At 37.1% G+C, this 19,065-nt stretch overlaps 1 protein-coding gene across 1 annotated transcript in view; it reads right to left on the reverse strand.

Annotated features, from left to right (window-relative positions):
* Window positions 1–11,341: 11,341 nt before the first annotated feature.
* LOC149536342 (GTP-binding protein-like protein) overlaps window positions 11,342–19,065 on the reverse strand; it is a 49,182-nt gene continuing 41,458 nt past the window's right edge. The window contains exons 8-10 of the mRNA XM_089807525.1: window positions 12,030–12,221; window positions 11,885–11,936; window positions 11,342–11,764 (exon numbers count right to left, since the gene is read on the reverse strand). Coding sequence (XP_089663651.1) covers window positions 11,714–11,764; window positions 11,885–11,936; window positions 12,030–12,221 — 295 coding nt within the window. The 3' untranslated portion in view covers window positions 11,342–11,713. The remainder of the gene's footprint in view (window positions 11,765–11,884; window positions 11,937–12,029; window positions 12,222–19,065) is intronic.

Raw genomic sequence — 19,065 nt, forward strand, 5'->3', positions numbered from 1 at the left:
ATCCTTATCACTAAAGAAATTCATATGATGTGTACATTGTACTCCTTACAATAATGATTTGACAAGATTGCACGTTAGCTTATATTTACATTTATGAATAAATTTTTACTCTTCTATAATTCTTTTTGTATTTCAAATGAACTAATTTCAGGGGGGCATATTCTATTGCTAATGCTTTATCTTCAATTTCGTAGATAGGCATAGATACATGTGTTGATACATCTTTGGTTCCTATGAAGACATGTGTCAAAATACATACAATATAATTATAACATCCATTACTTTACATTGAACTCTTTTTGTGTTCATTAATGTAAGATTGTGTACTTAATATGCATTTTTGTATTGTCTACATACTAGAAGATACATGAGCATTGAAAACTCTACGTACAACTCAAAATGGGAGAAAAATATAATGGTAAATTTAATACACATGTCATGTCCCATTTAGTTTTAGGCACCCTTTCATACATTAACAAATTTTTAAATGATGGCATTCTATGCAAAGAGAAGTCCATTGCATATGTCATCTACATATCTATTAGTCATATTCCTATGCACTTATCACTTACCCCATCATTATATTTGCATCCCATACATTTGTCATACCCATAAATTGATTATATGTAAACCTACACATACTTTGACATGTTTGATTCCCACACTAAGTTGCCCTATTTTATAATTGAAGTCAGTTTCGCACCACAAATTTGAGGTCATGCAAGTGGTCATGGTCGTGACCATGACTGTGACCATGATCATGATTGTGATCTTGACCCATTCAATTCCAAACTCTGCGAATGTAAATTTGACCAATTTCCACCGATACCCTTTTCGCATTACCAATCCAAAAATTTGCACCATATATGCATTGCCCAGATTTTGGAGGTATTCAATGCATATATTTACACATCAAAAATTAATGACTCTGGTATTTTTAACATTTATATTAATTCATCTAAATATCAATGAATATTGAAAGTCAATTTAGATCTTGTTTGAATTGATTTCGCACTAGTTTCTGCTTCTCCAATTGTTCGGATTTTGTCCCCTTTTGCATTTAATGTTGATCCTATAATGGAGATGATGTTGGCCTCTGTCATTTATGCAAGCTCAATTGTTGTTCTTACTCATCCAGGATTTAGTATCCCACTTTTGGGACTTCTCCTTCTAGCACAATTGACTTTGGGCGTGCCTCTTGGTGCTTTTGCTACCCCTTTTCACCTGTTATTGGGGACCCTACCATTTCTTTTGTAGGCCTTTAGGGAGTTGTTGCTAGTGGTCTTGGGCCTAATGTCGGGAATGGAGGACTTCCCCTATCAAAATATGTTGCTAGATTTGAGAAGAGTTATGCTCATGTTGCTAAGTCTACTTCTACTAATCCCTCAAGAGTAAAAGTTTATCACATTTCTTGTGTCAAGGCCTTAGCTATGGTGGTTTGCTGCCCTAAAGTGGTGGATAATATTGACTGCTACTAGCAATGTGGGTTGGTGGATAGATTTTCAAGTTTTTGGCCTTCTCTTCAAGATCTTCATTGTTTGGTAACTAACAATTGAAAACTCCATGTCTCTAATGATTTTGAGCTTCACTCTTGTGCTATGGGTTTCTTTATTTCTACCTTATCTTCTTTTGAAGGTCAAGATCTCATTGTGACCTTGGATAGTTTCTTTCAACCCTCTCACTAAACTACTTAATGTGCACTTCTTGTGATTTTGCCTTCCTAATCTCCCACTGCATTTCTGGGAGATGTCTTGCTATAAGGCTATTGGGAACTCCCTTGGGGGGTTCTTGAAGGTTGATGATGCTATGATAGCCTTCGGCCTTACTACTTTTATTTGTAGTTTGGTTGACTTGAACTTTCTTAGCCACTCCTTGGTGACGTCGTGATTATGGTTAGGGACTGACCATGGACACAAGTGTTGGATTATGAGGGCTTCCCTTTTGGTTGTCGACATTGTGTTTCTACCAATCACTTGGCTTTGGATTGTGCTCTTTTGCACCACAAAGGTGCCACTACATGGTGGAAGGATGCTTGTTCTCAACATTTTATTGTTTGTGTGGATGACTACCTCTCAGAATCCTCCTTTGATGGCCCACGGATTGCTAATGATGATACTAATCCTACAGAAGTTCTAGTTAAGGCTCATGTTCTTGTTCATGACCTAACCACAACTGTCACTCATGGACTGGCTTCAACTACTCTCCAAATCTTCCTACTATTGCCACTTACGCTACTTGTTCTTGGCACTCTAGCCAAGTGGGCACTTATGCTCCCTCTTCTTCTATAGCCTTCCACCATGGTTCTACTGACATGACTCAATTTCTTCAACACTTTGGCAATTGTGTTGTGGATTTCCCTACTAGAGTCTCCTTTGTTGGAGAACCTAAGGATTGTATAGATTGGATAGTTGACCAAAGGCAAAGTAGGAGCTCATGCCCTCTGTCTTTTGTGGTGCAAGTTTGGACCCCCTTTGTGGGATTTCCCTTTGTGATCTATGTGTGGGTGTTGGTTGTTTCTCTCTCGCCTTCCCTAGCGGTGTGAGATTTGGACCGATCTATTTGGGCAATGGCCTCTTTGTCTTGTTTGTTTAATTATTTTTTGTCAGCACACATCATGTTGACTAACATTATAATAGTCATTAACTAGCTCAGTGAGCATAGGGCCAAGGTTGATTGTCTTGCCAAATTGTAGACTGTTTAGATGACCAAGGAAAATCTGTAAACATTAAGGGAGTAATACATGAAATTAAACCGAGACAGATATCTACCATGCAACTCAAGAAATGTAGAAGAAAAGGTTGTGAGATCTTTGCATTAAGGTTTAAAGATTCAAGGAAACCTACACATGCCACGTATAGAGAAGACCATATTTTGAAGAGGGAGAAATTAGAGAGAAAATGAATGAATCCCTTGAGGAGAAGTATCGATACCTTAAGAAATTCCAGGATGTATTTCTAGAAGAACTCCCTAGAATACCTCCATCCAGAGTTTTTGATTTCACCATAGATTTCGTACTTGGAGTAAAACCAATTTCTCAAGCTCCTTATCGAATGACCACCACAAAATTAATGGAGTTACAATTGTAGTTGCAGGATATGTTAGATAAGAAACTTATTCGACCCAGTGTTTCACCTTGGGGAGCCCCAATATTGTTCATCAGAAAGGACGGAACTATGAGATTGTGCATAAACTATAGGATACTCAATAAGGTCACCATCAAGAACCGATACCCACTTCCTAGAATCGACGACCTCTTTGATCAAATGAAAGGAACTACAATATTTTCAAAGATTTGACTTAAGGTTGGGATATCATCAGCTCCGCATCAAGGATGAGGACATTCACAAGACTACATTCAGAACTAGATACGAGTATTATGAGTTCACGATATTACCCTTCGAGTTAGCCAATGCTCCGGCAACTTTCATGAATTTGATGAACAACATTTTTCAAGATTGTTTGGATAAGTTTGTATCGGTCTTCATAGATAATATCCTAATCTACTCGAAAAATGAAAAAGAACATCAAGAGCATCTAGAAAAAGTCCTACAAAGGCTGAAAGAACATAAACTATATGGGAAGTTGTCTAAGTGTGCTTTTTATTAGAAAGAAATCCAATATTTAGGACATATTATTTCAGCTAAAGGAAGAGTCGTAGATTCTTCAAAAATCAAAGCAATTAGGGAATGGCATATACCTAAGAATGTGATAGAAGTCAAAAGTTTCATGGAATTGGCAAAATTCTATAGGAAGTTTTTCAGAAATTTCTCCAAAATAACTTACTTGATCACTTCACTTCAAAAGAAGGGAAAGAAATTTATAAGAACTTAAAAATGTCAGACATCTTTTAGGTATTTGAAAGAGAAGAAAGAGAAGTTAACTACTGCACCTATACTTAGAGTACCCAACCCACAAAAGAAATTTGTAGTTATAACTGATGCATCTGGGGAAGAAGTAGGAGGTGTACTAATGTAGGAAGAGCAAGTGATTGTGTATGAGTCAAGGAAGTTAAAGAACTATGAGAAAATTATGCTCCTCATGATCTAGAACTAGTAGCTATTGTGTGAAATGTGGAGACACTATTTGATTGGGAAACCTTTCGAACTTCGATCTTATCACCATGGTCTAAAGTATACCTTTACTCAACCCAACTTTAATGCTAGGCAAAGGAGATGGATGGAATTTCTAGCAGATTACGACTTTGACATTAATTATATTAAGGGTAACGAAAACAAGGTCGCAGATGCCTTAAGCAAAAGAAGACATATTTCCGCAAAGGCCATCATAAATTTAGATTAAGGGATCAAGTATTACAACATATAAAGCAAGATGAAATCTATACAGAGGTCAATCATGCTCTTATTAGAGGTACATAGGATCCCAGGTACTTAGATTTTAGAATAGAAGAAGATGGATTACTAAGGTATCACGATAGGATATACATACCCAACAAACTCGAACTTCAAAGAATGATTCTAGAGGAATCCCACTCAGCTCCTTATTCAGGACATCCTGGATTGACTAAAATGTTGTCAGATATAAAACCACTATATTTTTGGAAAGGAATGAAAAGAGAGATAACAGATTTTGCCTGGAGTTCCAAAGAGTAAAAGCATAACATCGTTACCCAGCTAGCCTCCTACACCCAAACAAAGTACCAGAGTGGAAATGGCAAATAGTTTCCATGGATTTTGTACAAGGACTACCTATGACACGAAACAAACACAACACCATCCTAGTAGTGGTGGATAGATCGACTAAGGTTTCTCACTTCATACTGGGAAACCTAACTGATGGAGCTCTAGAAATTGTTCACAAGTTCATGAAAGAGATTTTTAGACTTCATAGAATTCTAGAGAAAATCATCTCAGACAAGGATGCTAGAATAACCTCTAGATTTTGGCAAACATTATTCAAAGCATTATGAACTAAGTTAAATATTAGCTTGGCTTATCATCCCGAGATTGATGGTCAAACATAAAGAGTAACCAAGTTTTGGAGGATCTTTTAAGAGTTTATTATATGGATCGGCAATATTAGTGGGAAATGTATCTATCCTTGGTAGAATTTGCTTATAATAATTCCTATCAATCCACCATTAAGATGGATCCCTTTGAGGCCCTATATGGTCACAAAGGCAGAACCCATGTAAGCTAGAATTGTGTTGAGGATAGAATTATTATCATACCTAAAATGCTCAAGGAGATGGAAGAATAAGTAATTCAAATCCATCAAAGATTGAAAGAAGCAAGCGATAGACAGAAAATTTATGCAGATACTAAAAGGACACAGAGAATTCTCAGTAAGAGAAAAGGTGCTACTAAAAGTAAAACCCCAAAAGATTATCATCAAGCTTGGTAAGAATGCCAAGTTAGCCCCAAGATATGTGGGACCCTTTGAGGTATTGTAAATCATGGACCTAGTAGCCTACAGAATTGCACTACCCCTAGCTCTTGCTAGGATGCATGACGTCTTTCATGTGTCATATCTTAAAAAATACATCACCCATCATGATCATATAATTGATTGGAACCTCCTACAGGTATGAAATCCAGGAGTGGTGGAAATAGAACCACTTAGAATACTTGAGGTCGTAAGCTACACTTATGAAATCAAGATGTGACTTAGTGCAAGATCTAGTGGGATCAGTATGTAGAGGATAATGCTACCTGGGAAGACTACACTGAGATTTTTCAAAAGTAACCCCATCTTTTCTCTAGGGCTAGACCCTGATCTTTTTTTTTTTCATTTTCTTTTATAACTACAATGTTAAAATAAAATAATAATAAAAACTTGGTTAGACATTACTTTAAAATTTTATTTATGGAATTCGTTGGGGACAATGAAAACATAAGAGGAAGGGTATGTTACATCCCAAAATTTTGGCCTATTTAAAAATTTATTATAGTCATGGAAATGATTAGTTAAAAACTATTGTTTTTCCCTATTCATGTGAAAAGGGTAGTTATATGTAACTGTTGTTTCATATGAATTTGGTTGTTATCAATTATTATGATAATTGTTTATTGATGATGGTAGTTAACTGTTACTTGTCATATGTTGATGATGGTAGTTAGCAGTTGCTTGTTTACTAAATGATGGTAGCTAACTAATTTATTTACTACAATCTATGTTATATGTTGGTATAGATTTATCATGGATAACTTGTTATTATTGTGGAAAATGTTGCATAGGTGGTTGCAGGAGTAGACAAAGGGGGGAACCATTGCTTAACGGAATCTACGAAATGGGGCACTACCCTAGTTCATTTATTAGATCGACACGTATAACCTTTAACTACCTTGGTAAGGACCTAGCAACTACGTAATAGGGTACATACATTGGACACGCATTATACATATATATGTGTGTGTGTGTGTGTGTGTGTGTGTGTGTGTGTAGATATACATACAATTATTTTGATAAGGATTCCTTTGAATTCTTTCTTTTAAAATTATAAGTCTCTATGAGAGACAATGAGTACACTTGGCGATTTCCTTCTTCTGAATCGGTCAACCAAGAAGCCGATAATCTTTCTTGTAACTGTCATCAAGAGTCGCGACTTCAATAGAAGTCTTCTATATTGCTTTACATTTAAAAAGCTCGATAGTGGTCTTCCAGGGATCATTGATATTGTTTTTCTTCACCATTCCTTCTTCTCATTTTCTTTCTCTTTTTTCATACAGTGGATATTGGAGTGAAACTGAGCTGTTGTTTGTGCTATCAAAGGGACCCAGCATTCTCAAATCTGTGTTGGCAATCCAGACTTTTGAGAGCCAGCCTTTCAGAATTAACCAAGATCCAATCCTTCATTGATCAAGTTATGTGAATAGTTTTCTATTCTTTGTTTTGGTATATTTACTACATCCAAAAATCTAGATGCAAGATAGTTTCAAGGATTTTCAATGATCAATGCTTGACTTTGAAGTAAAATAAGACTATCGAATAGTTCACCCGTTCAAGTTTACCAAGTTATCTAACCATGTTGAGTCTGAAACCGAATGGATATGTCATTTTATGATTCCATTTTCGAATTAGCTTATCTTTTATATCTGAATTATAATCCTCGGAATTTTCTTAAGAGAAATCCTTGAGTCTTAAGGATGCCTTCATGCCAGTACTAAAATATTATCTTCCATTAGCCACGTTTCAGCAAATGAATTGATATCCTCTATGAACAGACACTCGGGACTCACCATCGCTGGTTGGGCCAAGAGAGAGGGTGAAGAGGTGAAAAGGAAGTTCTGCAAAAACAAAGAACAGGAATCAAAATTGATATGATTTTTTTTTAAGAACTATTCAATAAGCTTATGCATGTCCAATATATTTATCCTGTTGTCAAGTCGAACAATGGTGATCAAGTATTAGAAATTCATCCAAAACTTTGGCCAAGGTCGTTAAAGGCATGCTTGCCTTCTATAAATCGCATGATGTCAGTGGCACCAGTTAATCAGACATGTCTGTCTATTACTGAGCAGACATTCTAAACACCGATATTGCTTAGATGACTAGACTAATAGTGCCCCAAGCCTAACCCTGGGGTAGGGAGGTCTTTCTTATCAAAATATTGTGTGGGGGATTGATATGGCCCGCGGTTGATAGGTTAAACCTAAGTTAATGCTTCTCCTCTTATCTGAAAGTCAAGGCTTGCACAACCATTACAAGACTCTCTAGTTAGATTTTGTATGTTCTTCTACCCTTCTTTACTATGCATTTACTTTCTCTTGTGAATATCAAATAACATAGAATAAATGGTAATGATTTAAGTTCTTTTTGTAATTATGATAGAAATCAGTTATTTCAGTTGGTTGTTGTTTCAGTTGGATGTTAATTCAATTAATATCACATGAAATGGACTTGAAGATGTTCACTTTGATAAATTGGTTGAAGTATTGTTTTTCATATTTGTTCTTAATTCAAAATATAGCTTTATCTTTTTAGTTAAGAAAATTTGTTTGTTACAATTGAGCCTTGTATTTGTATGTACCTGAGGCCAGCACCCTCTTGCTGCTTCTTTTTTCAAAATAATTATTATTAGTTCAATTGCTAACTATAAAAGGAATCTAAATTTGTGTTTGCACTCTAAGAGCAAAGATTGTAGTTTTCAATCTTTAACACTTATTTCTATAGTTTGGCCTCCAAAAATGTGCACCCTATCAACAAAACTATAGCTAACTACGAAAGTAATTGTAAATGTCATCAACCCTCATATAAACAAAAGCAATAGAGTGAAAAGCGAGCATTATAGAACGTTAAGTCCAAAACTCAAGGACAAATCCCTGATCGCTGACCCAACCAAAACCACCAAATTTGACTGCAAACATAGCAAAAGGATCAACATAGAGTTTAAGGCACTCATCCAACGAAGAAATCACACTTTCAAGGTAGAAATAGATATTGTAAAATATTCAAGCAAATGCACATTTTCTTCATTTAGTGTGCCAATTCATATCCTCTTTATTTACTTGCCAAATCAGTTTTCGCAATTAATCTGCATGAATGCTGGTACAATTTATTAATCCTAGATGTCAATCACTATTTAAACTGATAAACTTGCACTTAATAGGGTTGGGAAGTTGTTACATCCAAAAATTGTTTTATAAGCAATAGCAATCAATCCAAATAGAAACCCAATTCATCATTATATCCGGTGCCCCAATGCTTAATTTTGGTGCATGTGAATCATGGTGTAAGTTTCAGTTCTGTGTGCTCTTCAACACTTTCAATGGTATATTAGAGCATTCGATTGTGGCTGGTCCTTACGAGTGAGGAAAAGTGAAAGTGTTACTGCCAATGTGGAATATTTTTCCCATATTTGAAGTGACTTTCAAAGTCTCTCGTGCCAATATTTGTTTAACCCAATCATAGGTCGTGGATCTTTGCAAAACAATTCGTGTTAATAGTATATGCAATATTATCAAAATGATTGCCGATGCCATTCAAACCACAATCAAATAACACCCAACAATGGCAATTGAAGAGGCAAATGTGCTTCTATGAAGATGTCGCAGAGTCACAATTTCAAGGTTTAACATAAGCACTATCTATCTTAATGAGCCACCGCTTATCAATTTACCAAAGACCCTGTAAAATTTGTTACTGCTATGGGTGTTAAAATTGTTCGTATGCCATCCACATTGAATCCACTATCACATAGCACATGGTGGATTCTTACCTATTGATAAGTTAAAGATAAATAAACTATTAGCTGACATCAAAAGCAATAAAGAGAACTGTGGTCTTGCAATGCATAATCAACTCTACATCGTGACAATCAAGAGGGCTTAAATTTATGCATATCAAAAAGGAGGCTATAGCACACAAGTGGTTAGAGGAATCTCGGACATCTAAGATAAGCCTCTCACTCAAAGATGGTAAATAGAATGAGATACACATCCTTATTTATCTCCTTTCTTGGAGCAAGAGGCTTTATTTATCACCTTTCTTGGAGCAAGAGGCTTGATAGTTTTGTCACGTGGATATTGGAGTATGTCTGGAAAGACTTGAAGATTAGTAACAGTGAATTACTGGATGTGTCTTGATCAGAGATCCCAGAATCGCCACCATTCTGGCAATTTTGCGAGTCATGTCAAGGCTGCCAAGTAATGCTAACTCGGCGAGTTAGCTCGCCAAGTTTTGGGCAAAACTCACCCAACTCGGTGATGCAACATAAATCGCCTAAAATTGCCATGAATCGGGGGCATAAATCTGCAATTCAATAAATGAAGAAAGCAGATCTGGGCAGTTGCCATGTGTTATGTTACCTGATTCTTTTAGTCAGCTGATATGACTGACAGATCTAAATCTATCAGTGTGAAATGTTATCTTTGCTACCTGACAGGATTGGCAGTTTAAGAAGCTTGAGGGGGGAGTTGCAGACAATTGAGCATGTTGCCTGACTCTTTCAGCCAGCTGATACATCTGGCAGATCTAAATCTATCATGGTGTGACATGTTATTCTTACCTGATAGTTTTGGCAATTTAACAAGCTTAAAGAATTTAAATCAGGGGAGTTGAATACAGTTGAGCATGTTGGCTCATTCTTTTAGTCAGCTAATAGCCTAATACACTAGAAATTCAACAATTGTTAGATGGTGAAACTTTATATTCACTACTTGATAATTGTGGCAATTTAAGGAGCTTGAGGAAAAATAAATCTGAGCCCTTGCAATCAGTCAAGCATGTTGCCTGATTCTTCCAATCCGCTGATCCAGTTGGAAATTCTACATTTATCAAATTGCAAAATGCTATTTCACTAAAAGATAATTTTGGCTATTTATCAAGCTTGAAAGCATATTTCTGTGTTATTGCGAGTGGTTGAGCATGCGGCCTGTTTCATTCAATCAGCTACACCTGACAGACCTACAGTTATCAGGCTGCAAAATGCTATCTTCACTACCTGAAATCCTACCAGTGTCACTCAACAATCTATGAATATTCTCTTGCGAATTTCTGAAGAGTGTCAGGTGTACTTGTGGTCTCATAAACCTTGAAAATAGAAATATATGACTGTGACACTATGTCTTCCTATTTACTTCAGCTACAATTTACATTTTACGTTATGTGATCGATCTATCATTTATATTTTATTTTTATGTATGTCAGCTTCTATTTGATGATGTTATTATATTCAATAAAGGGTGCATGAAATAAGTTTTAAATCGTTAAAATCTCTAAATTTCAAGGGTTTTTTCATTTTGTCGCGTCACGACTCAAGTCAGCCTTACCGAGTCTGAGCTTGGGAACTATGGTCTTGATTCACAAGAGTTACGTACTCATGATCAATTCACAAATATTATTGGGCAGTTCAGGCATCCATTGAAATGTTCGGCTTGATGTGTTTTGATGAAGTGGGAAATTTGGTGCTGTGTAAATGTCCTCATTCATTGAATTTTTATTGAGAGGAAAGTTGAGATTACTTTTACATTTATAGATTAGTATAGTACAGAATTAGACAAATAAACTATACAAGTCTTAGTGGTGGTAATAAGTGTTTTTAAGGCATTAAAATGATTTGGACAGTTTGTAAAGATTACCTGTGTTTTATGAGCAGCAGATGCAATCAATGTGAACTCTATATCCCAGATGCATCATAATCTAATTTGCATATTATTTGGCAGGTAAGAATCCTACTGTAATTTTCAGTTTTGTATACTCTTACCATGAAGAACATAGAAGCCATAAATCAACAGGACAAATACTCATGTTTGGATTGTAACTTCTAAATTACGAACTGAAGAGAAAAAAGGAAACTATAGTATTTTCATACATTGTGCTCCAAACATATTAGCATACAGAAAAATTCAAAGAAAACACAACATGACCCAAAAATGCATACCAATTTGAGGAGGGACAGGAGATCTTCGATATAAGGCATTATAAGAACAAAAACAATTGCAGTTCCCCTACAAATGGGGGCCATGTAACCACAACCGTCGAAGAATCCAAGCAAGCTTCTATGACCTATGTAATGTCGTACTCATAAACCCTTACATGACAACACATTTATCTGGGATCAATATTTGAAGTGTCGATCTGCCTTTTTAACATTTGACTATTTGCAATCCATGAAGATGGCCAATGCAAGAATTGCTTTCAAACAAACGGATCAACAGTGCTAACGAACATCAGCATCATTTCCACAACATATGTAAGTGATGCTAAAGCTCCCCCTTTGTTTGGGAGGCTTACAATTTTATAGCAGAAAAATTTGCTAAATTTTCTTTATGATCTGCACTACGTCCTCATCCTCCAATTCATGATCCTAAACAAAAAAGTGAGAAACATGAGAGTTGTTTCAAAAAAGTTATTTTGATGGTATAGATGACAAGTTCAATTTACATGTGAAGTAATTAAAACTTGCCGTCAACATGCAAGATCTTACCTTCCCAACTCTTTGTGGTTTGTGCTTTGCACTCGAACCCCATACCAACGCACTGTTCAGTACATAAAAAGATGTTAGATATATGACAATAGAACAAGAATTTAAAACAATGACCAGTCCATAATATCATAGTAATCAAACTTACTACTTAAACTGTTTTAACATATCCTTATGAATGCGGATACAGAAATCTTCAACAGTCCGCCTTTTTGATGAAAGAATGACAGGATCTTCATAATCAGGGTTGAGTCCCTTAGGCTTTGTATATATTCGAGTTAGATTCAAATACTCCCACACCTTCTCCAGCAGACCATCCAAATTCCATTCCAAGTGAGCACTATATGAAAAACAACCAAAGATTAGAATTAACAGACAAAGCTATGTCCCTAGGAATGTTTTCCTTAAATTTCAGCAAACCATCGAATCCAAAACCAACTACTGGTTTCTGACATTGGACAGTTACAATAAACATTGTAATGGTGCACGTTTAGCAGACCCTGGTACAGTGGTGAGATGGAGTAATTCCATGATGGCTTGTAATGTCCCCTTTCTAAAATAAGATTCAATAATAAATAATAATAAAATTAAAATACAAAAATAAATAAATAATATAATATAATCACAAGTTAGTTTAGTTTTAATGGAAGGTCGAGATATGTAATGAAGAATTGTAACTGTAAACATAAGATATAAAAGGGAGGAGAATTCATTTGAAAGGGGATTTGGAAAATGGGAGAAAGAAGGGAGCATAGGAATTAAAGGAGGACTAATAGAAGAACAAAGGAATCAGAAGAAAATAAGGAAAACATATCTACAAAACATCCTACCTCGACCAATACAACATGCCTCCTGCATTCCAACACGCAACTCCATCTCCAGAGCTTTCAGGACCAACAGATATGATATTATGATCAACACACTACACTGTAACAGCTGGTACTGAAAAATAAATGAACATGCTCCAAATAGGACTGAACCCAAACAATCAACCCACCATGTGTTGCACACTAAATAGGACCAACACCGAAAAGGACTCTTCCAAAATACAGCAATGAAGGGTTGTATCTCTTTCAAAGGGTTCTGACTCTTTCAAAGCGGGACAGTTATGAAGATTATGACTCTTTCAAAGGGCAGAAATGAGGTAAATGTAAAAGTCTGTGACCATTTATAAAGAGGTCAAATTTCCCTCACATTGGAGGATAAAAGGGAGAAGATTTCATTTGACAAGAACATCCAAAGGAGATCAATTTGGGGGATATATATTATTCTCGGAGGAAACAATAAAAAGTGGTGACTCAATCCTTATGAAAGGTGGTGACCCTTCTACCAATAAAATATAAAGGAGAATTCATTCCAAGCATTGAAAGGGATACATGTGCTGTGCATCAAAAAATAAATAATCAGTACTCAACCAGGAATCAGTACTCATCAAAAGGCAGATCACAGTGTAAGGCATGAGCAGGTCAACAAGCCAATAAAATGCATCCAACAGTACATCGCACCAAAATCCAACTACACAAAAATTGAATATGATTGAGGGAGTTCAATACAGTCAGCAGATTATATTAGACCAGCAGTCAAACCAAAATCATAAGCACTGATCCATAATAGCAGATCAGTTCATCAGACATCGTCAATCAGCAGCACCAAAATTATATACTCAGCAACAGTATCAATCCTTCGAATAAGAGATAAATAGAGGGGAGGAAACAGTGGTGAAGAATCAAGTGTTAATCATCCAGTGATTAGATACATACAGTCCATCATTCAAGCATCAAAGGAATCAGAAATAAGTCCACAACAACACTGCAACAGTCCGCCAAAAAGGTACAGATGATATAATTGTTATTTCACATGTTTGAGAAGTAATCTATGTTATCCTGGAGTTAAACGTGTGCGTGTTGTGATATTGCTATCAGGATTTAACTGTGTAGTTTTTGAGTCAAACTCATTGACCCATGTTTCATGAGTAGTGGTTTACACAAACCCGTCTCTCATGACAATAAATGGAACACTTAACATGCATTGGATCTAGGTGATGCTCACAGCGGTGAAACACATGACTTCCTCGGAGGTCACCCAACCCAGTACTACTCCGGCTCGAGCACACTTAACTACGGAGTTTTCTCCATGGTTAAACCCACTCTGCTTGCAACCCCATTTGCAAAACCTTCGCGATGTGTTGTGCCTTATGAACCCTTAAGTTCATCAATTGATAAGTAGGAGATATTTTCTACAAGTCAAATTGTGATATTGCTATCAGGATTTCTTATTGCTTATAGCTTTGTGTTTCATATCTTAGGAGCAGCTGTATTATTACTGCCAGCATATATGCTTCCATGATCCTCTTGTGGTCATCGCAACTAAGGCATTGAATATTTTGAAGATCAAACAGCACTCTTTCATAACTGTCAATGCCCATGATCCTCTTGTGGTCATCGCAACTAAGGCATTGAATATTTTGAAGATCAAACAGCACTCTTTCATAACCGTCAATGCCCATGTAATGATGTATGAAGTGCAAGTGTCGGATATTGTTTTGGTATTTAATGCTTGCTGGAATCACTCAGTTGAATGGTCTTCAACTCTCAATGGATTCATTGTGTATCTTTTCTCACTTACCAAAAGCATCAATGATATAATGACTGTGTGGTTATGCATGATGACTTAAATACAAAACAGTGTTGTTTCTTTGTCATGCATCAAGTATTGGCTTTTGGTCTACCCTTCCATATGGACATTCTTGGTGGTGTCTAGTAACAGCATAAATTTATGTTCATGATCATTCAACCATGAATCTGGATGAGACATTATTGTATTTGTATCAGTGATCATTGTGTCTGAGAGACATCATTGTATCTGCAACAGTGATCTCTATATCTTCTACAGGCATTTTGTATTACGAAGTAATTGGTAAAATACTTGCATGTTATTAATAGACCGAGAGGTCTATATATACAAAAGAATGAAATGATGTTTCCTTAGAAAACAATCGTAAAGAATAGAAACATTCTATTCTAGCTGAAAGAAAGCTAAAAAAGCTACAGCTAACTAAAGCTTAACTAAATATTAGAAACATAACAACACTCTAATATTTACAATAGATTACCATTAACCAATGATAAACGATTATCTATTATCGTAATACCCTCCCTTAATGGTTAATCTATCTACAACACCAAGCTGTCCTCTGAATTTGACAAACATATTAGGACCAAGAGGCTTGGTGAGAATGTCTACAGTTTGATCTGTGGTAGGAACATACTGCAAATCTATAATCCCGTCTTCAACCAATTGTCGTGTGAAGTGACAATGAACATCCACATGCTTGGTTCGTTCATGGAAGACTGGATTTTGTGCTAACTTGGCAATGCCTTCGTTATCAACAAAGTAGTCGCCCCTGCTGGTGACATTTGCGTATCGCCAAGCATCCGACAAGGCCAAACAACTTCACATCCTACCTTAACAGTCCCTCTATATTCAGCCTCTGTAGAGGAGAGAGAAACTACTTGTTGCTTCTTACTAGTCCATGTGACTGCACCAGATCCCAAACAGAACACATATCCAAATGTTGACTTTTTATCGTCAACAGAGTCTGCCCAATTTGAATCTCTGAACCCACTAAGTCTAGGATTTGAACTTTGAGAGTACAGAAGTCCATAATCTGAAGTGCCCTTCACATAACGAAGCACATGCTTTGCAACTATCTAATGATCAGCCTTAGGAGCTATCATAAAGCATGAGATATAGCTGACTGCGAAGCTAATATCAAGCGTACTAGCAAAGAGGTAGATGAGGCTATCTACTACTTGCCTGTATGTAGTACCATCAATGGAAGGAGAATCAAACTTGGTTGATAACTTGAGACCTTTCTCCATAGGTGTAGATGTAGGCTTGCAATCCTGCATACGGAATTTGTCCAACAGAGCCCTGGCATATTTGGACTGAGAGATGACTATACTAGAAGATTGTTGCCAAACCTCAACACCTAGGAAATAATCCTTGAGCCCAAGGTCAGTCATATCAAAAGACTGTCATAAATTCTGTTTGATTACCTAAATCAAAGATGTCGAACTGCCAGTGATGATCAAATCATCCACATAAATAACCAGAAGGATGATGTCACTGTCAGTAGTCTTGATGTATAAATTCAAGTCTAAAAAACTCCTCTGGAAGCCTTGATCACTAAGGTACTTATAAATTTTTATGTACCATGCTCGAGGGGCCTACTTCAAGCCATAGAGAGTTTTTACCAATCTAAGAACTTGATAATCTTTACCAGCAACCTTGAAACCAGGAAGCTGCATCATGTAGACCTCTTCATGAAGATCACCATTCAAGAAAGCACTCTTGACGTCCATCTAATGGGCCTTCCAGCCAAACTGTTGCCATGGCTAGGACTAATCTGATGGTGCTCATCTTTACAGTAGGAGCAAAAGTCTCCTCATACTCAATGCCCTAACACTGAGAAAAGCCCTTCGCAACTAAATGAGCTTTGCACTTGTCCAAAGTACCATCCGATTTGTATTTGATTTTGTAAACCCATTTGCAACCAATGGGTTTCTTCCCTAGTGGAAGATCAGAAAGGACCCAGGTGTTATTCTTCAGCAAGCTCTGGTGTTCAAAGGTCATGGCATGTTCCCACTCTGAATTCCTTTAGCCTCGAAGTATGTTTGAGGTTCAAACACATTGTGAATGCTGGCCATGAGAGCAAAGTTAACAAACTCTATAGGTTTGCTCTTTTTCCGAGCAGTTCTCCCATCAATGAGCTCATCATCACAAAGATCAGCAAATGTCTTAGCCCACCACTTAGGCCGGAGAGGAGAACGACCAATATTAGAATCAGGAGATGCTTGGTGATCAAGTTCCTCATCAGAAGTGTTGTCGGTAAAATCTATATTGTAGCCGATGGGTAGAATTGTATCTGAATGGGCGCGACAGTTGAGTCACCCTTCAGGAAGGTATATGTACACCGTCCGAAATGGACTTTGAGCATCATTGTAAGCAATCATATCAATATGTAATCTCTTCAATATACATGCGAATAATAAAAAGAGTACTTATGTGTTGCATGTTCTTGTCTATTGCCTGCATGCATTAAACTTTTTACCCCATACGGTAAACATTTGGTGCCGTTGCCGGGGAAGCATCTACAAATTTGGGTGATCCTGCAAGAGAAGTTGGAGGTGTCAATACAAGGATCACGAGTATAACTGGAGGTGCAGGAGCTAGTAAGGCCCTCCCATTAGGTGGACCTAATGGAAGCCTAACTCCCAAATCATGAGCCTTCATAGGCTAGTCTGCTGGATTAGAAACAAGAGAAACAGGCATGAAAGGTCCTCGTTGCTCATCAAAGACTACATCATGACTATAGATGAGACGAGATGTCTCAAAATCGATCAGGTAGTAGGCTTTGTGAAGAATATTGTATCCAGCAAGCATGAGTTTTTGACTCTTGGCATCCAACTTAGTGCGTGATGCATCAGGTATCCAAACAAAAGCAGGGGAGCCAAAAACCTTTAAGTAACTAATTCTGGGCTTACAACCTGACCGGGCCTCTTCTAGAGTTTTACCTTTAATCGCTATTGTGGGTGACCGGTTCAAAAGATAAACTGCAGTGTTGACTACTTGTGCCCAAAGCTTCTTCAAAACATGTCTATGTTCGAGCATGGATCGAGCCATCTCAGTGATTGTTTTGTTCCAACATTCAACTACACTATTCTGTTGTGGTGTGTAGGGTGTGCTTAACTGGTGTTTGATGCCACGAGTATCCAAGAAGCTAGAGAAATCATTAGAACAAAATCCCCCTCATTGTTTGATCTTAGAGTAATAATAGATTTCCTAGACTCTTTTTCAACTAAAGGTTTAAACTTTTGAAATATAAGAAATGCATCTGGCTTCTTTTCAAGGAAATACACCCACATTTTTTTACTGAAATCATCAACAAACAACTAGAAAATACCTGGACCCAAGAACAGGAGTGGCCATAGGGTTGTAGATATTGGTATGAACATGCTGAAGTACCTAAGAAGCTCGCCATGAATCGCCACTATTGAAAGGTGTGCGATGTTGCTTCCTAGCCTGGCATGCATCACAAACTCCAAGCTGCTATGTCTGAATCTCTGGCAATCCAAGGACAAGCTCATCCTGAACAAGCTATGAGAGATAAAGCACATTTAAGTACCCAAATCGTTGATGCCAAAGTGTACAAACAAAAGACCGCCTAGCAGCCATAGCTAGGTCCTGAGAATCACCAGAATCAGTAAGTCAAAAAAGACCATGATCCTCAAGACCCACTGCAACAATAGACTAAGTCGCCTAATCAGTGATGGTACATTGATGTGAACTGAAGGTGACATCCAAGTGTGGAGAATGTCACAATAATTAACTAACTAAGAGTAGATTTAATTCCATCCCTAGAACGTAGTACACATCAAGGAAAATGAGATTCCTCCCAACAAACTGAATCTGAATGTTGCCTTTGCTGAAAACAGTGTACTCTTCTCTGCCACCAAAAATAACAGAATCTAAATAAGGTTGGTAGTTAGTAAACCAGTCTTTGCGGTGAGTGAAATGACGAGAGGAACTTGCATGAATGTACCAGGCAGACAACTTCACATGATTTGCATTGGGCTGCGAACTTGATTGCTTAGATTGTGCAGCTAAACGTTTCTGACATTCAACCTTCATGTGCTCAAAGTTGTGGCAATAGTTGCATTGAATGTTCTTCTTCTGAGAGCTATCTGAAGCGAGAGCAAAAGACTTATGCTGAGACGATTGCTGAAACTTGCCTTTATCCTTCTGAAAGGATTTAACAGCAAAGGCTTGCTTTGTGGAGGTGGAGCTGGAATTGCTACTGAACTATTGTTTCCACCAATCTTGCTAAAGCAAAAGTGTGCCGAGATCAATCAGCTTCAAATCAACACCAGAAGACATGATGTTAAGCATTTTGATAAAATGCTCATAGGACTTTGGTAAACTCTAGAGAGTGATAACCACAATATATCCTCTTCCTCCATCTTGCAACTGATGGCAAGCAATTGATCATGGATTTCCTGAATCCTATTCAGGTGTGCCTGGAGCAAGGTTCACTCATCCATGATAATAGAAACAGAGTGTTCTTTAAAAAGAAAGCTCTGCTTTTGTCCGAAGTCTCATGAAGACCTTTGAGATGTGTCCAT

Source organism: Cupressus sempervirens, chromosome 10 (assembly GCF_028749045.1).
Source record: "Cupressus sempervirens isolate cs-2001-9-10 chromosome 10, ASM2874904v1, whole genome shotgun sequence".
In the NCBI taxonomy this organism is placed as follows: domain Eukaryota; kingdom Viridiplantae; phylum Streptophyta; class Pinopsida; order Cupressales; family Cupressaceae; genus Cupressus; species Cupressus sempervirens.